The following is a 27,430-nucleotide window of genomic DNA, read 5'->3' as shown; positions in this document are numbered from 1 at the left end:
GGCTGGGTTGGGCACAGTCAGAGAACTGCTGGCCGCCTTAGTGAGCCAATCTGATAGCAGGTCTTTGTAGTCTCGCTCAGAGCAGTGTCTCAGTTTCCATACTGAGACCCCTTCAATGATTCTCAGATCTATTTGCTAGCTTTACAACAGAAAAGATGTTTCTATCAATTCTACTTTCGAAAAGCCCATTTAGGCTCTGAAAATCTCTAAATTGGGGCCTTTCTAATAATGAAGATTTGGTATAATTATAATGTCACAGGCAATCGTGCTGACAAAGCAAAACCAATATGTCTCCTTGCTGGGCCTTTGCTCTCAGTCTGACCAATGGGAGGAGAAAAGAGGCTTTGTCAGGAGCAGATGTACAGTGGGAGGCCCCGGGAAAGCAGATCTGCTGAATGAAGCAGGTGCCACTTAGACATTCACTTTACTGACTCCAACCACAACCTTCCTTTCATTTGATATCCTGCTCTTGGCAGGAGGATGGGGAAAGAGCATCACACAAAGAGGAAGCATGTTTATCCTGTTCAGATTACTGCTCTGCTAGGCTGGTGCTGCTGCTGCTGCTAGGGTCTGCACATTCGCCCTTTATTAAGCAAATGGTAGAGCTGAGAAGTGAATCTCTGTATTTACACAGGTAATCTGAGAGCCAGAAGGGCCCCCAAACCACAGTGGCTGTGATGTGCAGGCTATCAGAGTTAATAACAGTGTGCTGCTGACATTCCTTCAAAATCCTAATGCAAGCGTAAATAAAAAGAGGAAAGTCCCCTTAACCAAGAACCTTAAAAACTTTACTCTGTAAGAATTTCTCCTGTTATGATAATCTGGTTCTTGTGTGAACAGTGATTAATCCCCCTTTTACATGTTTAATTAAAACTGCTTTTTCATCCACATATTGAATAGTAATGATTCCAATTAAACTTGTCCAATTATGGCTCTAGATTTGGTATCCAAAAAAAAAAAAAAATCCCTTTACAGAATATTACCTGCAATGACAGGCACCAAGATTCTGTCTTGGTTACAAGGAGCTGGAATCATCTAAGACCAGAATCTGTCTTTCGAATACAAAGACTCAGAAAGATCTGGGGACCTAAAGGGAAGGAGAATGAGATAACGAAACATGTAACTTGGCCTTGAGCACACTGGAGATGGAGAGGATGCCGTGGTCAGAGGTGTCTGTCTGCCAGGTGGCAGGTTGGCAGGTACCTTCTTGGCAATCTCTGCCCTGAAGCCCTGACCTGAGAGTCCTCTGCCCAGAACGTCCCTAACTTGTCAAGTTTCCCCAAGCTGAGAATACCCGACACAGACCAACCTGGCTTCACACGTGTGCTAATTCCCTCTGGGGTCCCAAGGAGCCAACTCGAGACATTCAGCTTTCAATATGGAAAACACCTCAAAGCATCTGAAGGACCTGGCCATGGCTCAAATGAGTACTAAGAATCGAGACCAATGTACAGGGGTCACTTCATTGTAAAGGCCCTATTTTTCTCTGAAGGGCCTCAATTAGTAGCAATTCCTGGTGTAAAACGATGAATGCCTGAGGCCACCCCAGTTTATGACAGTGTAGGGGAGATGACACATCTCCTTTGAACTTGCAGACTCTGCAAGGAGAAAGAGGACTCTAAATATCACAATGATACTTTCTTTTTCTTTGGTTGTGCCATGTGGCTTGTGGGATTTTAGTTCCCTGACCAGGGATTGAATCTAGGCCCTCGGCAATGAGAGCACTGAGTCCTAACCACTGAACCAGCAGGGAATTCCCCACAGTGACACTTTCAAGAGGCAGTTCTGCTCCTTTGGAATGTATCCACAGGTCAGCATCTTTGCAGGAGACAAAGGTGCCAAAGAACACCAAAACTAAAAACTCCTTGAGCTGTATAAGCAATGTCTGATGAGTGACAGAAAAGACTTGGTACTTTTGGAGAACCGGGTCTCAGTTTCGTCCACCCCAGCAGGCCTCAGGGACACATTCTGTGTCTATTAGTGCCAGAGGCTTTCTGAAGCAAGGATTCTCAGTGTGAGATTCACTTCCTTCTTCCAGCTCACTGTACCAGATCCTAAGAATGCATCCCAGAGGTGTTATGAGTGAACCCTCTGAAGACTAAATCCCTTCCCATTCAATGTGAGTGTTCAACAACAGTAATAGCAGTAGTAGTAAACAGTTACTGTATGCTCACAATGCCCCCCAAATTAGTGTCATCAATGTATATCCTGGGGGATGGGGAAGTTGGAGATCGGGGTGTCAAAAAAACTGCTATTTCTCTCTGAGAGCTATTCTGGAAGGCATTTTGGACCTCAGGAGATCATAATGAAGTGGGTGGGGAAGAAGGACAAATCTCTATGCTACGAAAGGGCTGGATGAGTAACATACATGAGACAGAGAACTGTGACCCTCTTTGGATTCTAGAATCAAGAGCGCCATTACACATCTCCATGTTCCCATTTCTCAGAAGCAGCCATGTTTCATTGTCAAATCTGGAATTCACCCAATGGTAATGGCTTCTTTCAGACTGTAACCCACCAGGCTCTGGATATTTCATCCTTTTGGGGGTCATGATAAATCCATTAGCATACCTGAGCTGAAGATGGCTGCAGCTGAGAAGAGGAATTTGTACTTGTGGAGCATCCAAGTGGAAATGGGCAAGTGGCCTTGGTTGTGAATAAAGGGACGAGGAAGTGAGTCTAGGTGTCGCCACTGCTTCCTGTCTCAGATTTTCCTGCTCAGGACTCTGCAGTGCACAAAAATAGGCCAGCTCTTCTTGCAACCCTCTGCCCAGCTGTTTACTGGCTGCGGATTACTGGAGTCACGTGGCAGGTTTTTTTGTTTTTAGCAGAGCTTTGCTGTCTCTGAGCTGAGAAGGTCACTGGGAAGGAAGGCTCATGACGCATTTCTGTTGCCCTCCCCTGTGCAGAGTGGCACAACCTGCCAGGAGACCACAGTACTTTTGCCGTGGTCTTTAGAGCAGCGCTGTGTAACAGAGCTTTCAGCAGTGGTGGGACTGTCCCGTGTCTGTGTCCATTGGTAGTCACCAGCTGCATGTGGCTATTTAAACTTGAATGTGAATAAATTAAAATTAAATTAAAAAAATTAGTACCTCAGGTCACATATGGCTAACTGAACACTTTGTGGCTAGTGTGACTGAATAACTGAATTTTTAATTTTATTCAACTTCCATTTAAATTCAAACAGCCACATATAGCTAGTAGCTACCATACGGGGCACACCTTTGTTTTATTTTTTAAAATTTTTGGCTGCACCATGCAGCTTGCAGGATCTTAGTTCCCTGACCAGGGACTGAGTCTGGGCACTGGCAGTGACAGGTCGAGTCCTAACCACTGGATTGCCAGGGAATTCCCAGGATATAACTTTACATCTTGGGTTTTGATGCCATTTACTTGTTTGCTTCTGTTAAGACTCATCATGACACTGACTTCTCAAGTGAGCAACACATGGCTATGACCATTCCTCAAAACAAGCCTGAAAAACAGTGAGCCACACCAAGTAACAGTTGGATCTGATACAGTAAAGATGATGATTTTCATCTGTTTTATACGTCTTTACTTTCTTGGTTGAGTGGATTGGCAAGATGGAGTGAAGTGGGGGAAAAGAAGCACACAGAGGCAGTACAAAGAACCCTGGAGATCTGGGTTTGGTTTCACCATTTAGCAGCTGAGTGACCCTGGGCAAGTCCTAGAGTAGCTGCCTCTACAAAACAAGCTATAAGGTCTGTTCTACCCACCTTCCTGGGTGAAGGTAGGTCAATGCAGAGTACTTACTTAGTCAACTGCAAGGTGGTGGCAGTGGTAGGGCTAGTAGTAGGAGCATTGATTAAAAAAAAAGAAAAGGAAAGAATGTAGGAAGAAAAGAAAAAGATGAAGGCCCTAAATAATAATGTTTAATGCACACTGTCAAAAGGCAAATAAGGTAAATAAGGAGTGAAACTGAAATAGTTATTCTCCCAGTATGACATCTACCAACATGTTCCCCAGAATGAAGATGAATCATCTTAGGAGAAAAGTTAGCTGACTTAAATGGGGAAGCCCCTCTCTGCAAACAGTGTGTTTCTCAGGGCGGCCCTTGGAGGACACTGCGCAGTGTCCCACTCTGAGCTCTGCCCTGGCTGCCACAGTTCCCCGGTGTGGCACCAGCTTCCCAGGGAGCCCCAGTTCATGAGCTCAGCCTCACTGTTCTTTCTGAGCCACAGCTCGAAGCTCTTCTTATCTGTCCTAAGAAATGATCGTCCCGGGTCTCTGAGTACATCCCACTCCACCTCCATTTAAAGAAACACTTGTGATTCTGAAGGGGAAAACAGCTGTATGATAGATGAATCTTCCTATACTTTTTCTCACAGAACAGGCAATGCCTTGGCTTGGTCTGACTGATACCATCCTAACATCTTAGCTTCCCCTCAGGTCTGTCAGTGGAAAAGAGGGCCATTTACTTTACAGGACGGTGGCCTGAAAACCCACAGCTCCTGCTCTCAGGGGGCTTGCAGCCTGGGGCTCTCACCTCACACACACAACCTTGGGGCTCAGGGGCTTGCTGCTTCCATAAGAGGCACTGAACTCCCCACCTTTGCATTAAAGGTACAGACAGTCTCACAGTGTCAAAGTAACAACAGTTCTTTTAAAGCTATTATCACGCTTTATGGTGACTGAATATGTACATTTACAGTAAAACTTTACTGAATACAATTTACTTATTTAAACTTTAAAATACTGAGGCAAATAGTGATTTAGTGCACACAAGAATAGCATATCTGCATCTTTTGGAGGCTGCAACATTGGCATATTTCCTAAGTTAATTAATATTTACATCTTCACTGACTCTTCTGGGAACAAGTCCGTATATTAATGGGTCCAGAGAACGAGGACCATAGGAAAAGGGAGAAGGTGAGATGTATTTTATAGTTTATCGAGATGAGCACTGGCACTTTATCTCTTATTCTTAAAGATGAGCTGGAACAAAAGGACACGTCGCAAATAATAATGGATGATGGTGGTGGTGGTAATACAAAAAAAGTGAAAAAAAAAAGTCACTCTTTGTGATGGAAGCTGAAATGCTGTTGGAAGAGAACAGCAGCCCTGGACCAAGGAAGGTGATATAACCGATTGCAGGAGCCATTAAACAATGTCACCTTCAATTTCCTTTGGTCAAGGTTATAGAAAACACTCCCATCTATTCCCATTTTTACAGTATTCAACTCTGGAGCATAAATCCTTCAACTGTGTAAGGTAAGCATTGGGACCTGTCCTACAGACAGGAAAGCTGGGTCTACTGAACAGTACTGTGCGCTCTGTACCACTTAATGTATTTGGGGGGATGCTTGAGAAGAAACTGATGCTGGCAGCTAATAATAATTTCACATTTATGAACGATGTATCTATGTGCCAATCACTATGCTAAGTACTTCACAGGAATCTCTTTGTTTAATGCGCACGACTACCTCATGAGCATGGAAGTATCGTCATCCTAACTATACAGCTAAGGCTTAAAGAGCACAGAGCCTGGCAGCGGTATAGCTTTTAGAGGACCCATCTAGGCCTGAAGGTCCTCCCACCTCCCCTGCCCTTCCTTTTATTCTCCGTGCCACACCCTACATGACCCTAGCCACACTTTCTATGGTAGAGGTTCTTCATCTCAGGAAGGGTGGGGAAATGGGAGCTCTCTCTGATCTACTTGCACGTCTGATCAAAGCTGCAGATCCCAGATAAATATAAAACTTTTGTGCAGAATTTTTCGTGATCCACAGATCCGAGTTAAGGATGTCCTAAGGTCTGTATAATACACATAAAGCAGGTTTCTACAGAAAGTTAATACACACACGTTGCCTGCTGCAGGTCCAGCTGGGCTTATCTCTTTATAGTAAGTACAGGATGGACCTTTCAGCCATCCTGTCTCACTTGGGAGGCCTTGCTGGATAGGAATGAGTATTCTAATCTCTCATGCGAGGACCCCACTCAAAAGTCCTGCTCCCTTATCTGAACTCTATGTTACTGTCCTCATCCATCTACTCTTTTATCCCCCTTGCTAAAAATGCCAATTAAAAAAAAAAAGCATTCCAGAGATCATGGTTGATATTAAATTCAACTGGGAAAAGACATGCTATTTTTAAAAGTTTTTAAAAAGGCTAAAGAAAAACAAGGAGGTGAAAAAGTGATGACATGGTCAATGTGAAAGGAAGATCAAGGCTTTTTTCTGAAAGAATGTGAAAACTGATTTAGTGGGATATGGCAGTTGGAATGGATAGTAGAATGTACATTTGTTTACAGTGCAGCAAGACTGAGCGGGGTCTTCAGGTTGTAGGAAACTTTATGTTGATGAATCTGGGGCAAGAGTCAACAGTAGCAAGGCTGTTGCCAGGGCCAGGCCAGAACAAAGAGGGGTGTGTGGTACTGAAGAGAAATGAGAAGGGCTGCTCCTTCTCTGCGTGTAATGTAAATGCCCTGTAACAACCAGCTTCAGTGTTCAGAAGACCAGCCCTCCAGCCCACTTCTCTTCATGTAGGGCATGGGGAAGGCAGCTGTCTCAGGCAGGACAGCATGGGCAGTGGACAGTCTCTGGGTGCTGGACAGTAGAGAAGATGTACTTTACAAACACTTTGGGGAATGAAATCAAGGGCTGGAGGCAGAGCCAAAGGGAAGGCTGCAGTGAGCAGGAGGGGAAGCAGTGGGCCAGTTAATGTGCTCCAGGCAGAAATGTACACCCCCCCGCAAGCTCTTTCCCACATTCCCCAATCATACCACCTTGGTCTCTGTTTCCCTGGAGACAGGTGGGGAGACTGAAACAGCCCGGGCACATACTGAAGGGCAGCAGGAGGGCTTGGGCAGAGGATTCTGAGGAAACAACTCTTCACCTGCGTTTACTTCCTTCTGACCTACGTCTCCCTAAACAAGGTCCCCTCATTCTAAATAGCATCCACCCAGGAATTCCCTGGTGGTCCAGTGGTTAGGACTCTGAGCATTCAATGCTGGGCCCAGGTTTACTCCCTGGTCAGGGAGCTAAGATTCACATTCCTATGTAATGCCACATACTAAAATAAATTCAAGATATTTTATAGTATTTAAAATAAAAATTGAATCCATAGAACTGGCATGTAATTAGATATTGATCCGATTTGGGTGAAAGATAAACAATAAAAGTGAAAGTAACAGAAGTGAAATAAAAATAAGCTGGGAAAAGCTTGCAACACACATGATAAAGGGATTATATCTTTCTCCTACTGATTTGGAGAAACTCTCTATATATTAAATACCTCAGTAGAAAAATAGGTGAGGAACACAAACAGACAAATACCAAAATATATGTATGTAGATAAAAACATGGAGAAAAAAGTAAAAATATCTTCCACTATATTAAAAAATGCAAATTAAATAAAATTCAACTTACTGCGTACCAAATAGGTACATACACACAAAGTAAATTATGCTAATATCTAATGTTGGTGAGGGGTAACTAAGCAGGTTCTAAACAGTTCTGTTGGAAGTATTAGGAAAGATAAGCTATGTAGAGAGCAAAGATTCATAGGTGTGGGCAAGATTTTGTACCAAGATGAACACTGTTATTTGCGTTGTAAAAAATTATTAATAACCTAAATTATCAACAATAGGGGACTGATTATTATGATGGATAATATGATGATATATTAGCAAGTATTAAAGTGATCTTTTCAAAAAACATTTAGCCAGATGAAAGTGGTTAAGATATTTCAAAACAAGTTATGAAACAGTACAACATGATCCTAATTAGATTAAAAATTTTTATGAATGGGGTGGGGGAGGCTATATTTTAAAAACTCAACAAAACCAAAAACAAACCCTCAAAACCATTCTATGTAGTGGGATCATAGATGAGCTTTATAATCAGGACCAAAACAATGTCCCCAAAGAAAATGCTATGCTCCCCTTTTTCCTGTGATATTATTAGAAAAGTGCCAACCATTCTAGAAGACACTGATCCTTTCTCAGCAACTCTGGTAAGAAGCTTGACGGACAATAGTTGAAGCAGATGATTCCCATTACCATTATTGATTAACCATGAACTTTAGTTATTTGTTTTGTTTTTTCCCCTATCTAGATTTTTGTCATTTTGTTGTTGTTGAAACAGGGAGGAAGATAAAAGATCTGAAGTGGTCCTGAAGTCCATTATTAGCAAAGGGGGTTCTAGGGTACAGAGGATGGTACAGAGAAAGGAAACCAAGGGGCAATTTAAAATCGTACAACCTCTTAAGGTGTGCTGTGGGGGGAAAGCAAGGGATAACTGTGTTAAAAAGAAAGAAAAGAAGAAGGCAAGCAAAGAATTCAACCAGAGCCCTTTCCCAGCCTTACACATTTTGAAGAGAAAGGTATCTGTGAAAATCTTTTAATTGAACCAAATCATGAAACACCATCATAAAAGACAAAGGACTCATTTATAACTATTTAAAATGAGAGAACATGAATGAAACAGAGTAATGCTAGTGCTTGAGTAGTCCCTTTAGTGTTGGGGTGGGACAGGGTCCAGGAAAAAGGAGAAGGCTTCAGGTACAAGGTCTTTGTCAGGTCTGCCTTGATGACTTGGAATTTAAACTTCTGCCACGCAGGTGTCATCATCCTTAACTTGAAAACCACTGACCTACACTGCCCTGGCCATCTCGCATTGGTTACTGTACTCTAGTAAGTTTCATACACAATGGTCCTCCATCCCTTGTAGTTCCATCCTAGAAGATGCTGAAATTCTTGCTTCAGGCCTGAACAGGCCAATATCCACACTGTTCTTATAAGAGTCATCTGCTAGTAGGATTTTTATTTTAAGTCATGCTCTGGAATCTGGGATGTATTTTTTTCTCCCCAGTTGTGTCTGTTACCAAATAGCACCTTGTTCTGCTATCATCTGGTTCTTCCTGATAATAAACAATTTTTGATAATAAATTTGGTCTACTGGTCATCACAGAAGTGACAAACAATGCCAACATGACACAATCTGAAATAATGATGAAAAAAGAACCCTTAAAAGTCCAGCAGACAAATTAGTTGGTTAAATGAGAATAATTTGGTTCCAAGTCCCAGAGTAAATCCTATAGCACTCTGGGTAAAATGTTAGAAGACAGAAAAAGGTGCATCAGAATTACTTGGGTCATATCCAATATTTGATTCATCTTCTGAATTGCTAAGGTATAGATGACACGATGTGTGCCTTTGCCTAATATTAGTAGGATGTGGCACAACTCAATGGTCTGATTTGATGGCTGAGTAGACATATCTACTTGGCGGGAGACCCAGAGAGTCCTTACACTTACCTATTAACTTATCTAAGGTGAGCCTAGGGAGGAGGCAGAACTACAAAGCAGTCTCTTCTTGCTCAGATAGGTCAAGACCATTAGAAGGGACAACAAAGTCTGCCATCAAATCCACACTGGGAAGTACTTTTAGCAATTTCATAGTGAACAGGGGTAGTTCCCAGGTGGTGCTAGTGGTAAAGAGCCCGCCTGCCAATGCAGGAGACATAAGAGATGTGGGTTTGATCCCTGGGTTAGGAAGATCCCCTGGAGGAAACGGCAACCCACTCCAGTATTCTTGCCTGGAGAATCCCATGGACAGAGTAGCCTGGTGGGATATAGTCCATAGGGTCACAAAGAGTTGAACGCGACTTAGCATGCACGCACGCATAGTGAATAACAGCAATTGTAATTCAGAATGTGACATAATCAGATTTCCCATCCTTCTCCATTCGAGGTAGATGAGGACTCAGATGGGCAACAGAAAAGGATAAGAAAATAAGAGTAGGATTTTAGCTAAAGAGGGAGGATTTCCTTAATTCCAACTATGGTCTATTTCATCCTGAATATACATGGCTGTAAGATGCCCTTTACCTTGCAGTGCTCTGGTTAAGATCAACTCTATCTCTACTTGGGTTAGTTCATGAAAGCCCCTAGCCCTACAGAAAAAGCAGGCTGTCGTAATATGTTTGTTTGTTTGTTTGTCTGAAGAAAATGCTGCTCAGAAGCCACACAGTTCTTTACATTTCCTATTGTTCTCTGGAAGACTGAAGTGCTTTCTTCTCTCCACTTCTGAAGAATGGTGCAGCATTTTGTCTTTCTTCAAAGACTTTTCCACTAACATGTTATTCTGTTCTTAGGAATCTACCCTTCAAAAAGTGCCAAGGGCTTTTCTTTTAGCCACTCACGCCACTAAGGAATTGTCTGCCTAAATAAAAGTATGTTATTATCTATCCTCTTTCTAGGGCTTTAAAATACAGATCTCCAAAAACCATAGAGTAGTTAATTTGTCCTACTTAAACTAATTATATGTACATTTTAAAAGCTCAATAAACAGTCACACAGAGTCTCACAGAGCAGGGCTGGTCCTCCTGTTGACCAGACTTCTGAGGCACTTTTCCAAGCAGCCCAGTCTTGATAACTGACTCCCAGAGCCTGCTGAAATGGATTCAGAGAGCTGCAATGGAGCTGGAAATCCCTGTAAAGGTATTTCTATGAACTTTTTCTCTTTTGTTTATTCAGGATATCACCAATATCCAGAAAATCAAAGAGCTGGGACAGAAGGGCAGAGTAGTGGCATGTTATTGGCTCAAGCCAGAGGTCTCTGGTGAGGGCGCACTGAACAGGAAGCAGAACCCATAGCGTTAACCAGAAAAGCGCCTTTATCACAGCCTGCTGGCTGATCTTGATGTGAGAATGGTGGTACCTTTCTCAAGATGGTCAGAACATTTTTTGCTACCCCAATGCACTTGCCCACAGGAAAGGACACTCCTCTACACCATGGGAGAAAAAGGATAAAATGCACCTCACAGAAAAATTTTAAGTCCTTCTCAGCAAGTCCTGTCACAGCAAATAGTTAATTCTCAAATAAGCCATTCAGTTAGGTAGCCACTATTTTGACTCCTTCCTCCCCCACAGGATACCCAAAGTCTCCTACTAGTGAAAGAAATCAGAGGCTCCTAGAATTTTCTAGCTATCAACTGCCTACCAATATAAACTCAAAGTTCAACTTTATCCTGAAGGGCTTGTTGTCAGTCATGTCATGAAGGTTTCAGTGGAAACAGGGAAGAAGTTCGATAAAATATTCATGCTCTCTTACCATTAGCATCTTGGACTCCAGTAAGTGCTCCGACAGCTGCTGCGGTTTCCCCAGACAGGACGATCTGTCCCCCCCCTTGCAAGGTGGCCTCGGCCAGGGTGGCGACAGCATGGGCGGCAGCTTCGCTGTGGGTACAGGAACAGGAAGGGGATGTGTGAGGTGAAGGAAGGAATAGCGCTGCAGCAAGACAAACCAACTTTCAACCCTTCCTAGGATGGCTCCCTGACTCCATGTTTGAGAGCCTCCCAGCAAACAAGGGATTCCAGTGTTACTGAGAGAACCAGAGCAATTTTTAAATGATAATAGTAAATAGCTAGTGAAATGCCAAGTCTTTCATACTTGTAACAGCTGCTGCTGCTGCTGCTGTCACCTCAGTCGTGTCCGACTCTGTGCGACCACATAGACGGCAGCCCACCAGGCACCCCTGTCCCTGGGATTCTCCAGGCAAGAACACTGGAGTGGGTTGCCATTCCCTTCTCCAATGCATCAAAGTGAAAAGTGAAAGTGAAGTCGCTCAGTCGTGTCCGACTCTTAGCGACCCCATGGATTGCAGCCTACGAGGCTCCTCCATCCATGGGGTTTTCCAGGCAAGAGTACTGGAGTGGGGCGCCATTGCCTTCTCCGTATAACAGCTAGAGAGAGGCTTTTCTTTAAACCTAGGAAATGGGTGTTTGAGGACAGAAGGCACTCCTTCCCAGTCTTTTTTTTATCAGTATCAACTGAGTGCTTCCAAGTCGTAGTGGGAGCTCTGATACAAAGTCACAATGCAAAAGCCATTTTGGTTGTCAATCACAAGGTTTTCTTTTTCTCTTTTCTCTAACACAAGGCAGACCATCTGAAACTGCCCTTTTATGGCCAAGCATGGATGATAATATGAGGAGTCAGAAACCTGGGTTTTTTACTCAATTAATTTAAATAACAACTACTCACTACTCTATAATAACATATATGAGAAAAGAATCTAAAAAAGAATAGGTATATGTATAACTAAATCATTTTGCTGTATACCTGAAACTAACACAACATTGTAAATCAATTATACTCTAATATAAAACAAAAAAACTTAAAATATACATAAAATATATTCAATAACAGCAACATGATTTACATCCATGATTCCAAATACAGAGTAATGGTTGACTAGTATCTTGCAAAGTTCACCCCTTCCTTTTGCCTCATGTATATGTAGGCAACACTAAATTCACACTGAAAAGTTTAAATTATCATTATAAGCCCAAACTCCTTGACTCAAAACATAATGAATAAAGCTCCCTTCACTGCAAAGCAAACACTTTGTAGAACAGAAAGATATTAGCCATCTCTTTATAGTAAACACTATTCTAACAGTTTATATCCCATTTTTCTTTTCTTTACTATATACATAAATACTCATTTTTACTGATTCTGTGATGATACAAACTATAAAATGTATTATTACTATTTTATGTGCCAATAAACAAGAAAAGTTCCTATGAATTCCCTGGTGGTTCCCCTGGTCGGAGAACTAAAATCCCCAAGCTGCACGGTGTGGCCAAAAGTTCCTAACAATTGTAATCATAAGATTATAGTTTACCATCCAAACTTCAGAGATGTTAAAATATCGGGTGCTGGTGGAGAGCAAGCGACGAAATACCAGATAAATTCAGCACCTCTCCTGGGAAAGTATCAGGTACCACTTTGCACAGGTACTGAGGGAATATCAAAAGTGGGCCTGGAGGAGAGAAGCTGGCGTCACTTAGTTTATCAGAGGTGGACAAAGTCCTGGGTCAGACATTGACTAAGCCAGTGGATTCAGCTTTGCTCTGTAGCTGCAGACTTAGCCGTAACTATGGCAGTCATCTTGAAGGGCAAAGGGCTGTGGACTGCTTAGGGCAAACGTGTCATGACTGTGGGCAAAGCAACATGTACCAAACTTAACAGTGTCACGTTCACCTAAGAAAGTCAACAAACAAATAAAGCAACTGACATAATCATTATTCCAAGGAAGACTTCTTTAACATTATAAGGATTCTAGGAAGAAGTTTGAGAAGTCCAATGGACATAGAGTCTCATTAAATAGAAAACTCTCCCCTCTCACTAACTTACTTTACTTTTTAAATTATGTGTGTTTAAAAAGTTATTTTTCTCTGATAATAAAATGCATGTAGAAACTCATAAAAATTTCATTAAGTATAAAAGAAAATTTTAAAACATTGAGTTACTTTCCTAATAATCTTAAACACAACTTTAACCAGATAGCCAGGATCATACTGTATTAGTTTTATAGCCTGCTTTTCTTACCTAACTTTGTATTTCCCCATGTAAATGTTCTTTGACATTTGTTCAAAATAGTAAGTGCAAAATTGCTGATTTCCCCCACTTTCCTAGTTGCTTAGCTGTGGATGTTTTAAATTATTTCCAGGCTTTTTTGTCTGACTTAGTTCAAGATATTATATATTTCAAATTTTTTACTTTCTTTATAAAAATTTTGGGGATAGAATTGAGGTTGAGCAAAAAAGTTGGACAGAATCAGAGCATCCATGCAGCCCCTTTAAAAGTCAAGATCAATCTCTATGCTAAAATGTACTTCAGAGCTGATATCAACAGCCAGTCATTCCATAGTACCTGTAACATGAATTCAGAGGCAAAGTGGACACTTGACCTGGAATTACTACTAAGGCTACTCTTTACATTTTACAAGGTAGATTTTAATTTTAGGGTGTATCATAACTATTTATTAGAGATGGTAAAACAGATGATTATTTAGTGCCTAAGACCCATAACTTTGCATATTTTTCTGAGAAACTTGTGTCATATAACACTACCAGATAATTCAACAGTCTTCAGCTATCATTTATTAACAATAAAAATGTTTAACACTCTGACCTGAGACTTCATGGAAAGCCAAAAAGTAGTCTTTGGAAAAGGCTTCAACTGTGTGGTACTTTGAAGAAGAAAGCTGGTATTTGAGAATTGTTTATATGGAAATAGGAGCTCTGTTTACAGGTCACCTCAGCGACTGCTCATTCCCCACAGTTTTTTTTTCATCACAATCTACAATAATCTTATTTCTATGACCATCAAAAGTGCTGTCCTGCTACTCTTGGATGTATGCTTCTGGTGTGGGGTTTCACAGGCTCCAAGGGGGGGAACAGCTACCCAAGCCCTGACCTGGAAGAGTCCCTGTATCCAGTCATACCCATTTTATGATGTCTGAAAATCTAAATATTTGAAGTCATTTTCTTTGATACCTTTTTAAAGTATATTATGTGAGGAGAAAAGCTATGAAAGAGCAACGACTAAGGCAACCTGGGGAGTCAGGGATGAGCGGTCTGATGGGGATGACAGTCTACATGTTAGTGAGGTTACTTACTGCATGCCCCATCAGGAGTCAGGGGCAAAGCAGTGATGGATGAATCTTTCACATGGAGCATGAAGACAATGGTGCCGCCTGCGGTCAGCAGACAATTATTACCAAATCTACTCTAACCACTTACACTAGACTTCATGGGAAATGATCAAACGATATACTGCTAGAAAAAGATTACCTTTACTTAAAAGGTGAATCAGGATCAAAATGTCACTAAGCCACCACTTCACAATTTTTTAACAAAAGTCATTTCCAAACTAGAATTACAATGAGAAATTTCCATCACTCTCCCCTCTCCCTTTTTTCCATCAACTTTTTATCTGCAAGTGTCTAACCTTCATCTACAGGAAAGAGGCAGCTGCACACTCTCTGCCCTCCATTTCCAGATAGGATTTCTGAACGAGGTTGTCCATCCCACATTAGTGGACAAATAAATACAAATCCATATATTAAAGCCATGCTTTGTTTTAATAATATCTCTAATTTTAAGCCAATATTTTCATTTAAAAAACGGTAAGAGTAAATTTTTCTTTAAAAATAGGATTTACTTCCTTTTTTAAAGCCAAGTCTCTTCACTGCAAAAGAACAGCAATTCTAACTTCCTGGGGGCATTTCTCTCCCAACAGCACTGAGTCACAGCACCATAAACAGTAGACATGCAGTAAAAACCGTCTCCCTGTCAACAACACAGCACACATTTATAGGAGGGCAAACGTTGATTCAGTCTACCAGTATTTATCATGCCTCTTTATGCATAAAGACTGTACTGACTCTGCAGGACCTAGAATGTAAGTCTAGGACGACTTAACCGACAGACTGAAACTTGAATCACTGTACTGCAACAAGCAAATGGTGATTTCACTTCCTTTCACATCGGCCTGTTCAGGGTGAACAGCTTTTTTTCTCTTTTTTTGAGTTGTGATGCTCTGCTTTTCATTTGTTCACTCTGACTCTCCATCTCCTTCCTAGAAGTACTGATTGGTTCTGTATTTTGAAAATAATTAAAATTAACAAGTTTCCAGAGTATTCAATGGTGATTTCTTCATACCCCTTTTCGATTATTGTAAAGCCAGGGTGGGCGACAGGTTGTGATCCCAGGGCCCTCAGTCTAACTTGCTATACAAAACTGCTAACAGCACGGCTGGAAAAAAGAAGGTCTGTTCTGCACCTGTCCTGACCGCCTTTCCTGTTAACAGCCGAGGGAGCCCCTCTGCCTTGTGCCCCACCCGCCATTCCACGTGGCCGGCCGGCCTCTCTTTAGTCTGTGCCCACACCTGCTGCTTACAGGGTAGCAAAGGTACAGGCGATTGTTAAGAGAACCAGGCCCGCTCCACCTGGACCTGAAAGAAATGGAAGAGAGCAGCTCTATGAAATCGCTGTTACCAGAGGAACAAAGACCAGATTCACAGTGTATTTTTCACTAAGATGACTCCCAGCCACAGATTCTGCGGACAGGCTAGGAATGGGTCTCATCCCACAGAGAAGCAAACACCAAGGGCTTGTGTTTCAAGTCCAACCCTCCTGACATTAGACAGTGGTAACAGCTCCTGGAATTAGGAGCCCATGACGTTCCCCTAACAGCCTGCAATGTCCAGTCGTCACTGCCAGGCTTGGTTTCTTCACCTCCAGTAGCGGCTGCAACACACCATCCCCCAACACTCATTGGGGCCATGATTGCAAACAGATTTCAACATCTCTTGACTCCTCCTTCATGCCACGGTGAACCATATTCTCCTTCCTTTGAAGTAAACACTGTAGCCACCTCAGCTGCCTCTGAGTTTGTTAACAAGCCCCCAGGGGAAACCATTACCCTCCTTGCCTTTGGAAAAAAGCCCTGGTCCTCACACTAAAGGGAGCCAGAAATGTGCCTCATATTTTCCAGCATGTACAGGGTTCTCAGGACACTCACACTTCACTGGACCATCCAAGGTGCTGGCTCAATGACATGAAGTTTTTCTGGCTGTCAATGGTGGCCTGTTAAGGCCCCATGCTACATGAGGGGTTACCAAACCAAAGGAAGGAGTGTCTCACTCTGGCCATGGTTTTCAGGAAGTTTATCTGTATGTGTCTTCTCTCAAAGGTACGAGTGGGCTTGAGTCACAGTGCAAGAGACCAAATAAGACTTTCATGTTAGTTTCAATGGGCTAAGAAAAAAGTTTCTGTTCCAAGTCACTCAGGAACTCACTGGTAACTCTGGAAGGATAAGCGTGTATATGTTTCAGTTTAATCACCAAGTCCCAGCCATACTTCCTTCAAAATCCAGTCACTTTATCTACACTGTCACTAGTAGTTTCCAAGCCTTTGACAAGCCACACATGGACCACCTCTTCTCAAGTGGACTTCCATTTCTAATCTCTTCTTACTATAAGCAGTTCTGAATAGATGAATCTTAAAATCGAAGTTAAATGATAGTAAATATAAATCCTGAAATGCTAACTATAGGCCAGCCAGTTTGATGCGAGTTTTATATCCATCATTTCAATGAATCTTTACGATTCTACATGATGAAAATTATCCTTATTTGATGAGACCAATGCTCAGGGGTGAAATTTCTCAAGACAGTATGGCAACTAAATGGCAGAGGTAGGATTCAAACCTGAACCAATATGCCTTCAGAAATGGTCTCAGCTACCACACTATACAGCCTCATGGAAACCTGTACCTAAGCCTATCAAGGCTTTCTACTGTCCATCACAGTCAATCTAAACTTTATCTGATGTTTATATTTTGGAGGAGGCAATCCCCTTCTGAATTCCCCCTATGTTCATAGTCCACACTATCCAATTGGACAGTGAATTACACTCTAATATGTTTGCTAAGTGTTTTATTGAAATCAACCTCCCAATCACACATTATTTCTTTAACGGCAGACAATACATCTTAGCTGCTGCTGCTGCTGCTAAGTCGCTTCAGTCGTGTCCACTCTGTGCGACCCCATAGACGACAGCCCACCAGGCTCCCCCGTCCCTGGGATTCTCCAGGCAAGAACACTGGAGTGGGTTGCCATTTCCTTCTCCAATGCACGAAAGTGAAAAGTGAAAGGGAAGTTGCTCAGTCGTGTTCGACTCCTAGCGACCCCATGGACTGCAGCCCACCAGGCTCCTCCGTCTATGGGATTTTCCAGGCAAGAGTACTGGAGTGGGTTGCCACTGCCTTCTCCATATATCTTAGAGCACTCGTTATATATAATCTTACCTAGTAGAGTGCTGGCATGTCGCAAGAATTCACTGACTATTTGAGACAAATAGCTGCTGCACATAATGATAACAACAACCTTACCACATGCTGGGCACTAATCTGAGGCTCTCACATGCACTGACTTTTCCAACTCTCATTCCAATTCTCACAGTAGGTACTGTCTTTACTCCCGTTTTACACAGAGGAAAGCCTGGGCATTGAGCTCAAGTAAATTGCCCAAGTCAAACAGCTAGTAAGGGACAGAGCTGGGATTCAAACCCAGGTAATCTGGCCTCAAAGCACACCCTCTTAACCATTATTTAAAATATCTGGGTCCATTGAAAGTAAAATTGTGTCAGCAGTGAACAATAAGAAAACTAATATGGGGATGATTTTTTTCTGTCAACAATCAATAGAAGGAACCACATGGAAAACAATACAATTTTGTTTGGGGAACTACCTCATACTAGAGTATTCCATTCTACAGTATCCTTCCTAAATAAATATATCTGAAGAAAAAAGGTTCAGTTTCTCCCCAATAATCCAAAACTTCTTTTATTTCAAAGGCACTGATAAGCAAAGGAAACAAATTTCCTGAAAAGTCAGTAAAGTTAGCTCCTGATCAGCTAAAACATGGATTAATATCCATAACAAAAAGCAGTTTGTTTGTAGGGTAAAAGGAAAATCAATCCCAAAGTTTCTTGATTTTTTTTATTACATCCTTTGGTCCCTTTAAAAACACAAGGTACACCTTGCTGTTGCTTTTGGTCTGTTAATGATCACAGAACAGGATACAGCAAAAGGGACCCATACCCCTGACCAGTAGGTTTCAGCAGGAAGTCAGAAAGGCTGAACTGGTTGCTGGGGGTGGAGTGGAATGCGAATGGGGAGGGTGAGGGCTAATTACAGACAACTTTACAATACCTTATGGGTTAAGAGTATTAAGTTCCAAATGCCAGTTGTGACAAAGTGAGGTACAACGTTTCTCTTTACATCTGTATACAGGGACAGAGTCACCCTCCTCTTTTATTGCCCACCCCTGCCTCCACCTGTTGAGTGCCATGGTGACTGTAGCTCCCTGTTGCATCTCCTGAGAAGCTGCCACTGCGGCCTCTGCCAGTGATGCTACCGCCTGGGTGGCCTCTGACGCTTGCGTCGTCTGGATGGTCATCTCACCCCCCTGTAACGTGGCCCAGTTTTGTTCCACCTGAGGCAGAAAAGGATAGGCTAGTTAAAAAATCAGTCACAAGAGGATGATGATTATGATTTCAAAAGTCATATTTCTAAAAAACTGCCATGTGCTCAGCCAAACACATACATACTATAAATTAACATGAATTACAATGTACAGGACAGGGTTTTTAGCATGATATTTTTTGGGTTCAAAAGGGGGTATTAGAATATATATTTGAATTTGCTTACATTTGCATAAAGAAATTCTGAAAGGACACAAAAGAAACCAATGAAAATACTTTCCTCAGTGTGTGTGGAGATGTGGGAATCGGTTGGATAGAAAACAGAAAGCAAGATTTTCCACTGTATCCTTTTAAATAATTTTCAAAATATCTGAGTTTTTGAATACATAAGTACACTTCTAAAAAAAATTCAAACTGTACCAAAGGAGATACAATGCCAGTATTCCAGACTCTTTGCCCAAAGGCCACTACTATCACCTGTTTCTCCATTTCTCCTGCATCTCTCTGCAGGGATATTCTCTTGATATATGAGAGTATTTAGACACATACACACTCTGAAGAAAAACGGCAGCATATGCTACATATATTCTTGTACTCTGCTTTTTTCACAAACAATACAGCTCTGAAACGATTCTAAATTGGAATGTATCAAACTGCTTCATTCGTTCATGATTCATAATAATGGCTCCATAGCATTATATAGATACACATGATTTATTTAACCAGCCATTTTTCCAATGCTTTGCTATTACAAACAGTACTGGATGATATGCTTATATACTACTTCGTATAGTTTATGTGAGTCTACTTATTGAGTAAATTCCTAGAGGTAGAATTATATATCAAAATTATTTTGTATTTTTATTTTTGATGGAAACTGCCAAATTTAATAAATAATTTTTTTAATATAGCAAAAACTGCTTTTCTTTCACTGGCGATGAATTATGAAGAAACAAAACAAACAATAAAACAAAACAAAATATCATACTATCTGGTTATTCAGAGTAGATCAACATTCAGCTTTTTTAGATCTAGCACAGGGTTTCTCAGCCTTGGCACTATTGACATTTTAGGTTAAACAATTCTTTGTTGTGAGTTCTGTCCCGTGCATTGTAAGATGTTTAACAGCATCCTTGGCGTCTATCCAAGGAGATACCCTGGTGTCTATCCAAGGAGATACTAACAGCATCCTCCCCAGTCATGAGAATCAAAAATATCTCCAGACACCGCCAAATGTCCTCTCTGATGGGCACAGGGGTGTCCCTGGTTGACAATGACTGATTTCAGTATAACGCTTTGCATTGAGAGATTCCATCCCCGCCCACGCTCCCCAGTTCTGGATACCTGAATCTAGCTGCTGCTGCTGCTAAGTCGCTTCAGTCGTGTCCGACTCTGTGCGACCCCATAGACGGCAGCCCACCAGGCTCCCCCGTCCCCGGGATTCTCCAGGCAAGAACACTGGAGTGGGTTGCCATTTCCTTCTCCAATGCATGAAAATGAAAAGTGAAAGTGAAGTCGCTCAGTCGTGTCTGACTCTTAGCGACCCCATGGACTTCAGCCTACCAGGCTCCTCCGTCCATGGGATTTTGCAGGCAAGAGTACTGGAGTGGGGTGCCATTGAATCTAGCTACTTCAGTCCATTTTGTTCATTAAATACTGTTGAGTATCTCTCTCATCCCCTACCACCAAAACCCAAAAAGCAGCAGGGGCAACGAAAGCCATTTCGGTTCTAAAATATGGCAGGTGATAAGTCAAGTAGCTCAGGTATAATATTTCTACAGATTCAGGTCTTAGGATGCTAGCTGTTCTTCCTGGAGCTCCCACTGGGGCCCAGTGCTGGTTCACTTGTGCCTGTACATTATTGTGTCCCAAAGAAAGTACCACAAGCTCTAAGAGAATAGATCCTTAAAATGCCTCCCTCTTTGGTTCTATTGCTATACTTTGATTATCACAGTGCTTCTCCAAATATTTGTCAAAGGCCCCGCAGAGAATGAGACACCCCTCTGAGCTACCTTAGTATGTGCCCTGAGTTCTTATGGGCAGTGGATTGTGGCTGGTGCTCTAAGAGCCAGAGACATCCTACTTCCTTCCTTTAAAGCTGCAAAGGTGCCCACTCAGGAATTCACAAAACTCTTGCTTAAGATATTATCGCTTTGATCTTATTACTCCAATGAGCATCACAGAAAACAACATCATTTAAGATGACCAATTACACTGCCAATTTCTAGATGGCCGATGATTCTATTCTGAAAATCAGCTGAAGCTGGCCAGCCCTGTAGCATTTCCTCTTTCCAGATCTGCCCCACTATACTTCTGCGTACCCGCTGCTGCGTGTGGCCCCGTGCAGCTCTCCCAAGTACTCAGGCTCAGCTCACAGCAGCAACTTCATACACATGCATTTAGTTACAGCTATTATTTGTAGTGGAAATGGTATTAGAATGTTGCCACATACAGTATACGTTAAGGAAGTTGAATTTATGGCACAGAAGATTAATGGATTGTGGTGAAGGGTGGAGAAGAAGTGGGAAGTCGAAGGAGATGAAGAGATTTCTATTCAGAGTAATGATAGGCAATACATCCATCAGCTTAGGTGTTAACATTTCTCTGAAATCTCCTATTCTTGAGTCTCAGTGCTTTGGTTGTGCTTGCTTGGGCTCTTGCTGCGCTCCCTTGCCATCTTTTGGGAGCCACTCTGTGGTTATCTATCCCTGGGTGTCACCATGTCCCAGATAAAGGGCCACACACTCTAGAAGGGAAAGACATTCAGAGGATGTATGGTCAGCCTCTGTGCTTTCCTGAGAGAGAGCCACAACAGGCAGGACTTTCAAACTGTGGCAACCTTGTCACTCTGGCCACTATGAACCACCTGTGGCTCTTCCCCACTTTCACACTGTGATGTGCTGCGTGTGCTGCTCCCTTTGACAGGAACACAACTCCCGTCCTTCCTGCCATTGCTTCCTATTCACCTCTCCGATCTGAGATCAGGGGAGATGAGAGCTGGGAGAGCTCTGCTTGAAGACAACTCCCTATAGCCCAAGGCTCAGGACCTCTCCTCCTGTGTCCCACCACACCCTGGGCTGGCTTCTACTAGATCCTTATCTCACTGCCATTTTCTCTGATATGTTTTTCTCTACCAGCTACTTGTGGGCTCTTTAAGAGCAAGGAAGGTCTTTATTTTCCTCTACCTCTAGTATATATAGTGCCTGGCACAGAACTCAGAAAGCATTTACTTGACAGCCAGATGAAGAACATGTTCCATTATTCATACTCCCCTGCTTGTTCTTCAGTGTGCCCATATTTCAAATAAATTGATATTCATAAATAGCCCACCTAAAATAAGCTATGCTACTTCAAAACTGTTAACGTGTGTTGATGGTTCAGTTTAAAGTTCATGTCTCTCATGTGTCTATATTTCAGTTCTGCTACTGCTTTAATGGAATCATTATCAGATATCATAGTGATGCAACTAATTGGATGTTGAATGCAGTATGATTTAATGTAAGAGCTCTCACTGGCAAGGCTAGGATAACAAAATGACCTTACAACTTTTAAAAGTACAAGTATTGTTTATTTCTGTAAAGTACTTTCTGTTCCTGGGAAGAAACTATGCTAAATACAGGCAGTAGGATGTTTCTCCTGAGTCTTCTGATGCAATGCTTTGTTGGCCTGATGTGGTCTTACCTTTCCACGCCAGTGAGATAGTCTGACTAATCACAGTGCTCATGGCTCAAAACTAAGATGCTTAATAACTGTGTCAACATCTAAGAGAAATCAGAAGGCAAATAGAAGTGAACCATAAAATCTAAAACATTTTGCCACTTTCTGAGACAATGTATGCTTCTTTTCTTCATATCCTTTTTGTTTTATTGGAAATATGGGAAGGGTTAGAATTTTCAAAATCTGACTGAATTTGGATATTTACCAACAGGTTATTTGTGTATGTCATTCACACACTTCCATATAAATGGCTTAAAATGATGTTAGTCTGCTAGAAAAATCATAGATACGTGACTAAGATGATTTTTCCCTTCATATTTTCCATGAACTTTTGAAAATGTTGATTATGTGAAGTTATTTTGTAAAACAGTTTTCAAAAAATTCATCTCTAGAGAAGTGTTTAAGAAACTCAAAAAGTTATTTTCTTTAAATAGTACCCAGGAAACGTTCAGTAGGGAGATATGGTAAATAACTTCAAAAAGTAACCAATCCCACAAATGTACCAACCTTTGTCTTTGCTACCTTCTTCACACTTCAGGGAGTGTCTGTCCTCTAGTCTTAGTGTTTCAGGACTGACAACTTTCCCCCTCAGCTAGTCCATTCTCTTTCATGATGATTACATACTTTGGTAAGTCCATCTCCTGTTGACTTTTACCTTTCTGTACTGGAAAACCAAAGGCCAGCTCCTGCCCCAAATCCTCCCAGTCTCGGTTACCAGAAACATTCTATCCTGAAGGTACCACTTTGCAGCATCTCTTACAGCAAGGACCACAGTTCATACACACAGACCCCTCTCTGAGAGCAGGGTTCCTGTGTAATTCAGCTCCATACATCTAACACTTGAACTGTAGCACGGCAGGGGCTCACCACACGTTGGCTGGCGGAAGCCTGATGTAATTCCCTTCACCTCACTAGCCGTGAAATGCAGCAGTTCTCTACCCTTCCTGAGATGCACAAATGATAGTGATTTTGTGATGTTCTCAGTGGAAACAGTCTATGGTTTTGAACAAAGGGTAGATAATAATATGGTTCTGATACGGCTCTTTGACATCTGTTGGCTGGTTTTCAAACTTCAGGAGTACAACCTTTAGGGGAAAAGCCCATAGTGACTTAACAAACCCTTTCCTGAACTTCACTGATGGCTCAGAGCTTAGACAATGTGTTACCCAGCTTCAACACTTAAGTTACTCTGTACCTTTGGACAAGTCACCTAACCTTTCCCCTTTTATCATGTATAAAGCAAAGATGATGACAGAACCTATACTTCCTAGAGCTGAGAAGTGCTTAGTTTACTGAGTGCTCAATAAAGGTTAACTACCTTTAAGTTTATGTCCCATAATTAGCTCAGTTTTGATATGGAAGAATTTTGCTTTTTTTGTTTTTGCTTCTTTTGGGGTTTTCTTGACTGTGTCACACAGCTTGTGGGATATTACTTCTTCAACCAGAGACTGAACTTGGGCCATGCAGTGAAAGCGCCGAGTCCTAACCACTGGACTGCCTGGGAATTCCCAAGGAAGGATTTTCTTGTGAAGTATTTTCAAAGGCTCATTTACAGTGCAATAAATGATGTCTACTGATTTACAAATATGTATACATCGCTTTAGAGAATGTTTTAGTCAGCTTGTTTTAATGATCTAATTTTTTAAAATAAAGTCTAAAGATTAAATTCTTTGGGATTCACAGCATAGAAGTATTTAATGGATATAAAATGCTATGTTGCAAATGTAAAATTTTAAGTTCCTGACAGTTATGTCTGAATCATAAAGATCCATTAATTTCAACTGTTATACACAGAGTATGTTATTTGCAAAACTAGCATGGAATGATATTTTTAGAAGGTTTATATAAGACAATGCTATAGATGTCTAGGCTACTTACAGTCTCTTCATATTCTGGCCCCTCCCTTCTCCTCCACCTATACATTCAAGCATCAAGTGAAAACAGACCGAATACTCTTTCTTACCTCTCCATCAGCCACCGCCGAATAATTCACCTGGGCAACAGTGACTGTGGTTGGCAATTCTGAAGCATCAGCCAATGTGGCTACTGTTGCCCCTGTACCAACCTAAACAAAAACATTGAAGTAATAAGTGCCAATGAATGGGTTCTTCAACCTCTCCTTTGCTCAGAAGTGAAGACTCATTCAATCCCAAATTCAGTAGAGGAAAGGATTAATATGCATTGAAATATGAAATCAATGACTAAAATAAAACATCAGACACTAACATGAGCTTCAGAGTTTTACTTCAACCAAATAAGTCAATATTAGAAGCCATGATGTTTCATCATTGGTGCCTTATGTCAGCTAACCAACTTTCTCTTCTCAGCCCAATCTGAATTTTAGAGGTTCCCTATCTACCAGCAAATTGTGTTTTACCTCAGAAGAGGTAATTCAGAAGGACTATTTCCTGGCCACTAACAGAGTAAAATAACAAAAAATGAAAACATTCTTTTTTTTTTTTTTTAACAGAGCTTTGATTTGGAAATATACAGAAAAGCTATCTATAGCTCTGTATTTAGCAAAATACAAGCAATTTAAAGTATTATTTAAAAAATCAAGTTCAGGTAGGAAGATCTTAGGGAGATGTATAAAGTTCATATAAGAATTTATGTAGGGGAGGGAGGTGGGGAGGGGGTTCTGGAAGGGGAACACATGTACACCCATGGTGGATTCATGTCAATGTATGGCAAAACACATACAATATTGTAAAGTTAAAAAACAGACAAATAAACTAATTTAAAATAATAAAAAAAGAATTTATGTAGTTCGATGCATGATACAGGGTGCTCAGGGCTGGTGCACTGGGATGACCCAGAGGGATGGGATGGGGAGGGAGGTGGGAGGGGGGGTTCTGGAAGGGGAAAAATCCACCCATGGTGGATTCATGTCAATGTATGGCAAAGCAAATACAATACTGTAAAGTTAAAAAAATAGATAAATAAACTAATTTAAAAAAAATAAAATAAATTTTTTAAAAAATTTATGTAAATAAAACTTTCTCATCTGATCTGCTTCAGAAACCACAATCTGATTTACTCACCATAAGGTTTACCCACCTGGATAAGCGAGACAGTGCCATCAGGGTTACTAAAAGTCTGCACTACGGTCTGTGATGGTACCAGGTGGGCTATACTGTGTGTGGTTGTGGCCTGTGTTTGTGTTTGTTGATCTTCAAAAGCATACAAAAGGTCCTCCCGCCCATGCTGTTTATAACAGTTTTTAACTATGGTCCGTAGTGCTTGGGTCCATGAAACCTGTTATCAAAAGACCAGAAAAACACATCAAGTCACAAAGAATGCTGGTTATTTAGTTCTACTGGGGAATAAGCAGCTGGTTAGTTATCAAACCAAATCAAACTGGGATGCAGTAACTCTCTTCAGGATTACTTCTCACAGACCCATCTGAACATAAGGAAATTCAGCACCAAGTACCAGAGATTTCACACTGGTTTCCTTCCTGACCAAATGTGGATTAGCTTTTGGGTTTTATACCCTACTCTAACCTGAGGTCAACTCGTAAACGTCTCATAAAAGGTTACTCTTTTGTCAAGAATTTTATTTAAGATTCTTAGTAAATTTTAAAAGCTAACCAAAAAACAAATATGCAGAACAAGTAAGGGAGGATACCTGGTTTAGTCTTTCTTCTTTTTTAAAATGTTTCATTATCAGCAGACTTGACTAGTTTCATATCTCTCTCTATATATTTTCAACAGTGATCCTTGCTAACCTGAAATAAGGACATTTCTGAGTCTTCAAAGTGATTAATGGGGCTTTCCAGGTGGCACTAGTGGCAAAGAAGCTGTCTGTCAATGCAGGAGACTTAAGAGACATGGGTTCGATACCTGGGTCAGGAAGATCCCCTGGAGGAGGGTATGGCAACCCTCTCCCGTATTCTTGCCTGGAGAAACCCATGGACAGAGGAGCCTCAAGGGCTCCATCCATACAGTTGCAAAGAGTTGGACACAACTGAAGTGACTTAATATGCGAAGTGACTTAATATGCGAAGTGATTAATACTTTTACTTCAAGTTTTAGTTTTCTAAGCACCTTATAAAATTACAATAGTCCAAAAGGCAACTGTAGAGAGAAATATAAATTCATAGACCTATCTCAAGTCTTTACGGCGATGGACTGATAAATGGGAATCAGTGGACATCAAACTTCTTTTCAAGGATAGGTTTGACTACTACACACGTTTTTAGACTTTTTATAGCCTAAGAAGTAGAACAACAAAAATGAGCTGGTTGATTCAGAATAAAAAAGCAAGAGGAAACTCAGGCTAGAGAAACCTCACCCTCTGCTTCTGCTCTTCCGTGCGGACATCACTCCGAACGTTTGCCCATGGGATATCTTCAGGCCACCAGATGGGCTTGCAGCTTTCTTTGCCCCAGCCTGGTTTCCCCCGACCTGTAGAGTACTTCAGCATCTCTGGGATAAATGCCCGAAGCTGGGCCTGGAAAACAAGAGCATAGTCTTCAGCAGTCATGAAAGACATCTGGGATATGTTTGTGTCTCCCAACAAATTCTAAGATTATAAAATAAAGAGCCTTCCTGGAGGGTCCTAGAGAGTTCCAAAATGTGATGTTAGAACTGACTGCTTCCCATAGGTCACTAGAGCTCCCTGGGTGATGGAGAATCATACATATGCTGATAGAGCACACCTTAAGCTGCAGGTAATACACTTGTTCCTGTAAGATCAAGAATATCTAGCCTATGTTTGAGCTCCACCCCCTAAGGTTCTATCGATGCTATAGCTCATCTCCCTTCTCGAACATCTATGCATATAAGGTGTCAAACAAAGTCAACATGTTTTCAGAAAAAAAAAAAGTGTGTTGTTCTGGAGATAGTAATCAGAATAATAAGATGAGAGAAAAAGAAGTGAGGAACAGATGAAAATCACTGTTATTTGTAAATAGTAT

The 27,430-nt window shown here is 41.4% G+C and overlaps 1 protein-coding gene across 4 annotated transcripts in view; it reads right to left on the bottom strand.

The window, feature by feature from the left end:
• The window catches only part of NRF1 (nuclear respiratory factor 1), a 121,088-nt gene that overhangs the window by 13,872 nt on the left and 79,786 nt on the right, over window positions 1–27,430 (bottom strand). For all 4 annotated transcript variants that reach the window (XM_081531302.1, XM_081531304.1, XM_081531301.1 and 1 more), the window contains 5 exons: window positions 26,806–26,964; window positions 25,570–25,767; window positions 24,476–24,577; window positions 18,649–18,806; window positions 11,074–11,198 (listed from right to left, as the gene is read on the bottom strand). In XM_081531302.1, the coding sequence (XP_081387428.1) occupies window positions 11,074–11,198; window positions 18,649–18,806; window positions 24,476–24,577; window positions 25,570–25,767; window positions 26,806–26,964 (742 nt within the window). The remainder of the gene's footprint in view (window positions 1–11,073; window positions 11,199–18,648; window positions 18,807–24,475; window positions 24,578–25,569; window positions 25,768–26,805; window positions 26,965–27,430) is intronic.

This window comes from Giraffa tippelskirchi, chromosome 10 (assembly GCF_054371585.1).
Source record: "Giraffa tippelskirchi isolate mGirTip1 chromosome 10, T2T-mGirTip1v1.2.pri, whole genome shotgun sequence".
Classification (NCBI taxonomy): Eukaryota; Metazoa; Chordata; class Mammalia; order Artiodactyla; family Giraffidae; genus Giraffa; species Giraffa tippelskirchi.
The sequence above is the reverse complement of the archived record's forward strand: the minus strand, read 5'-3'. Positions and strand labels throughout refer to the sequence as shown.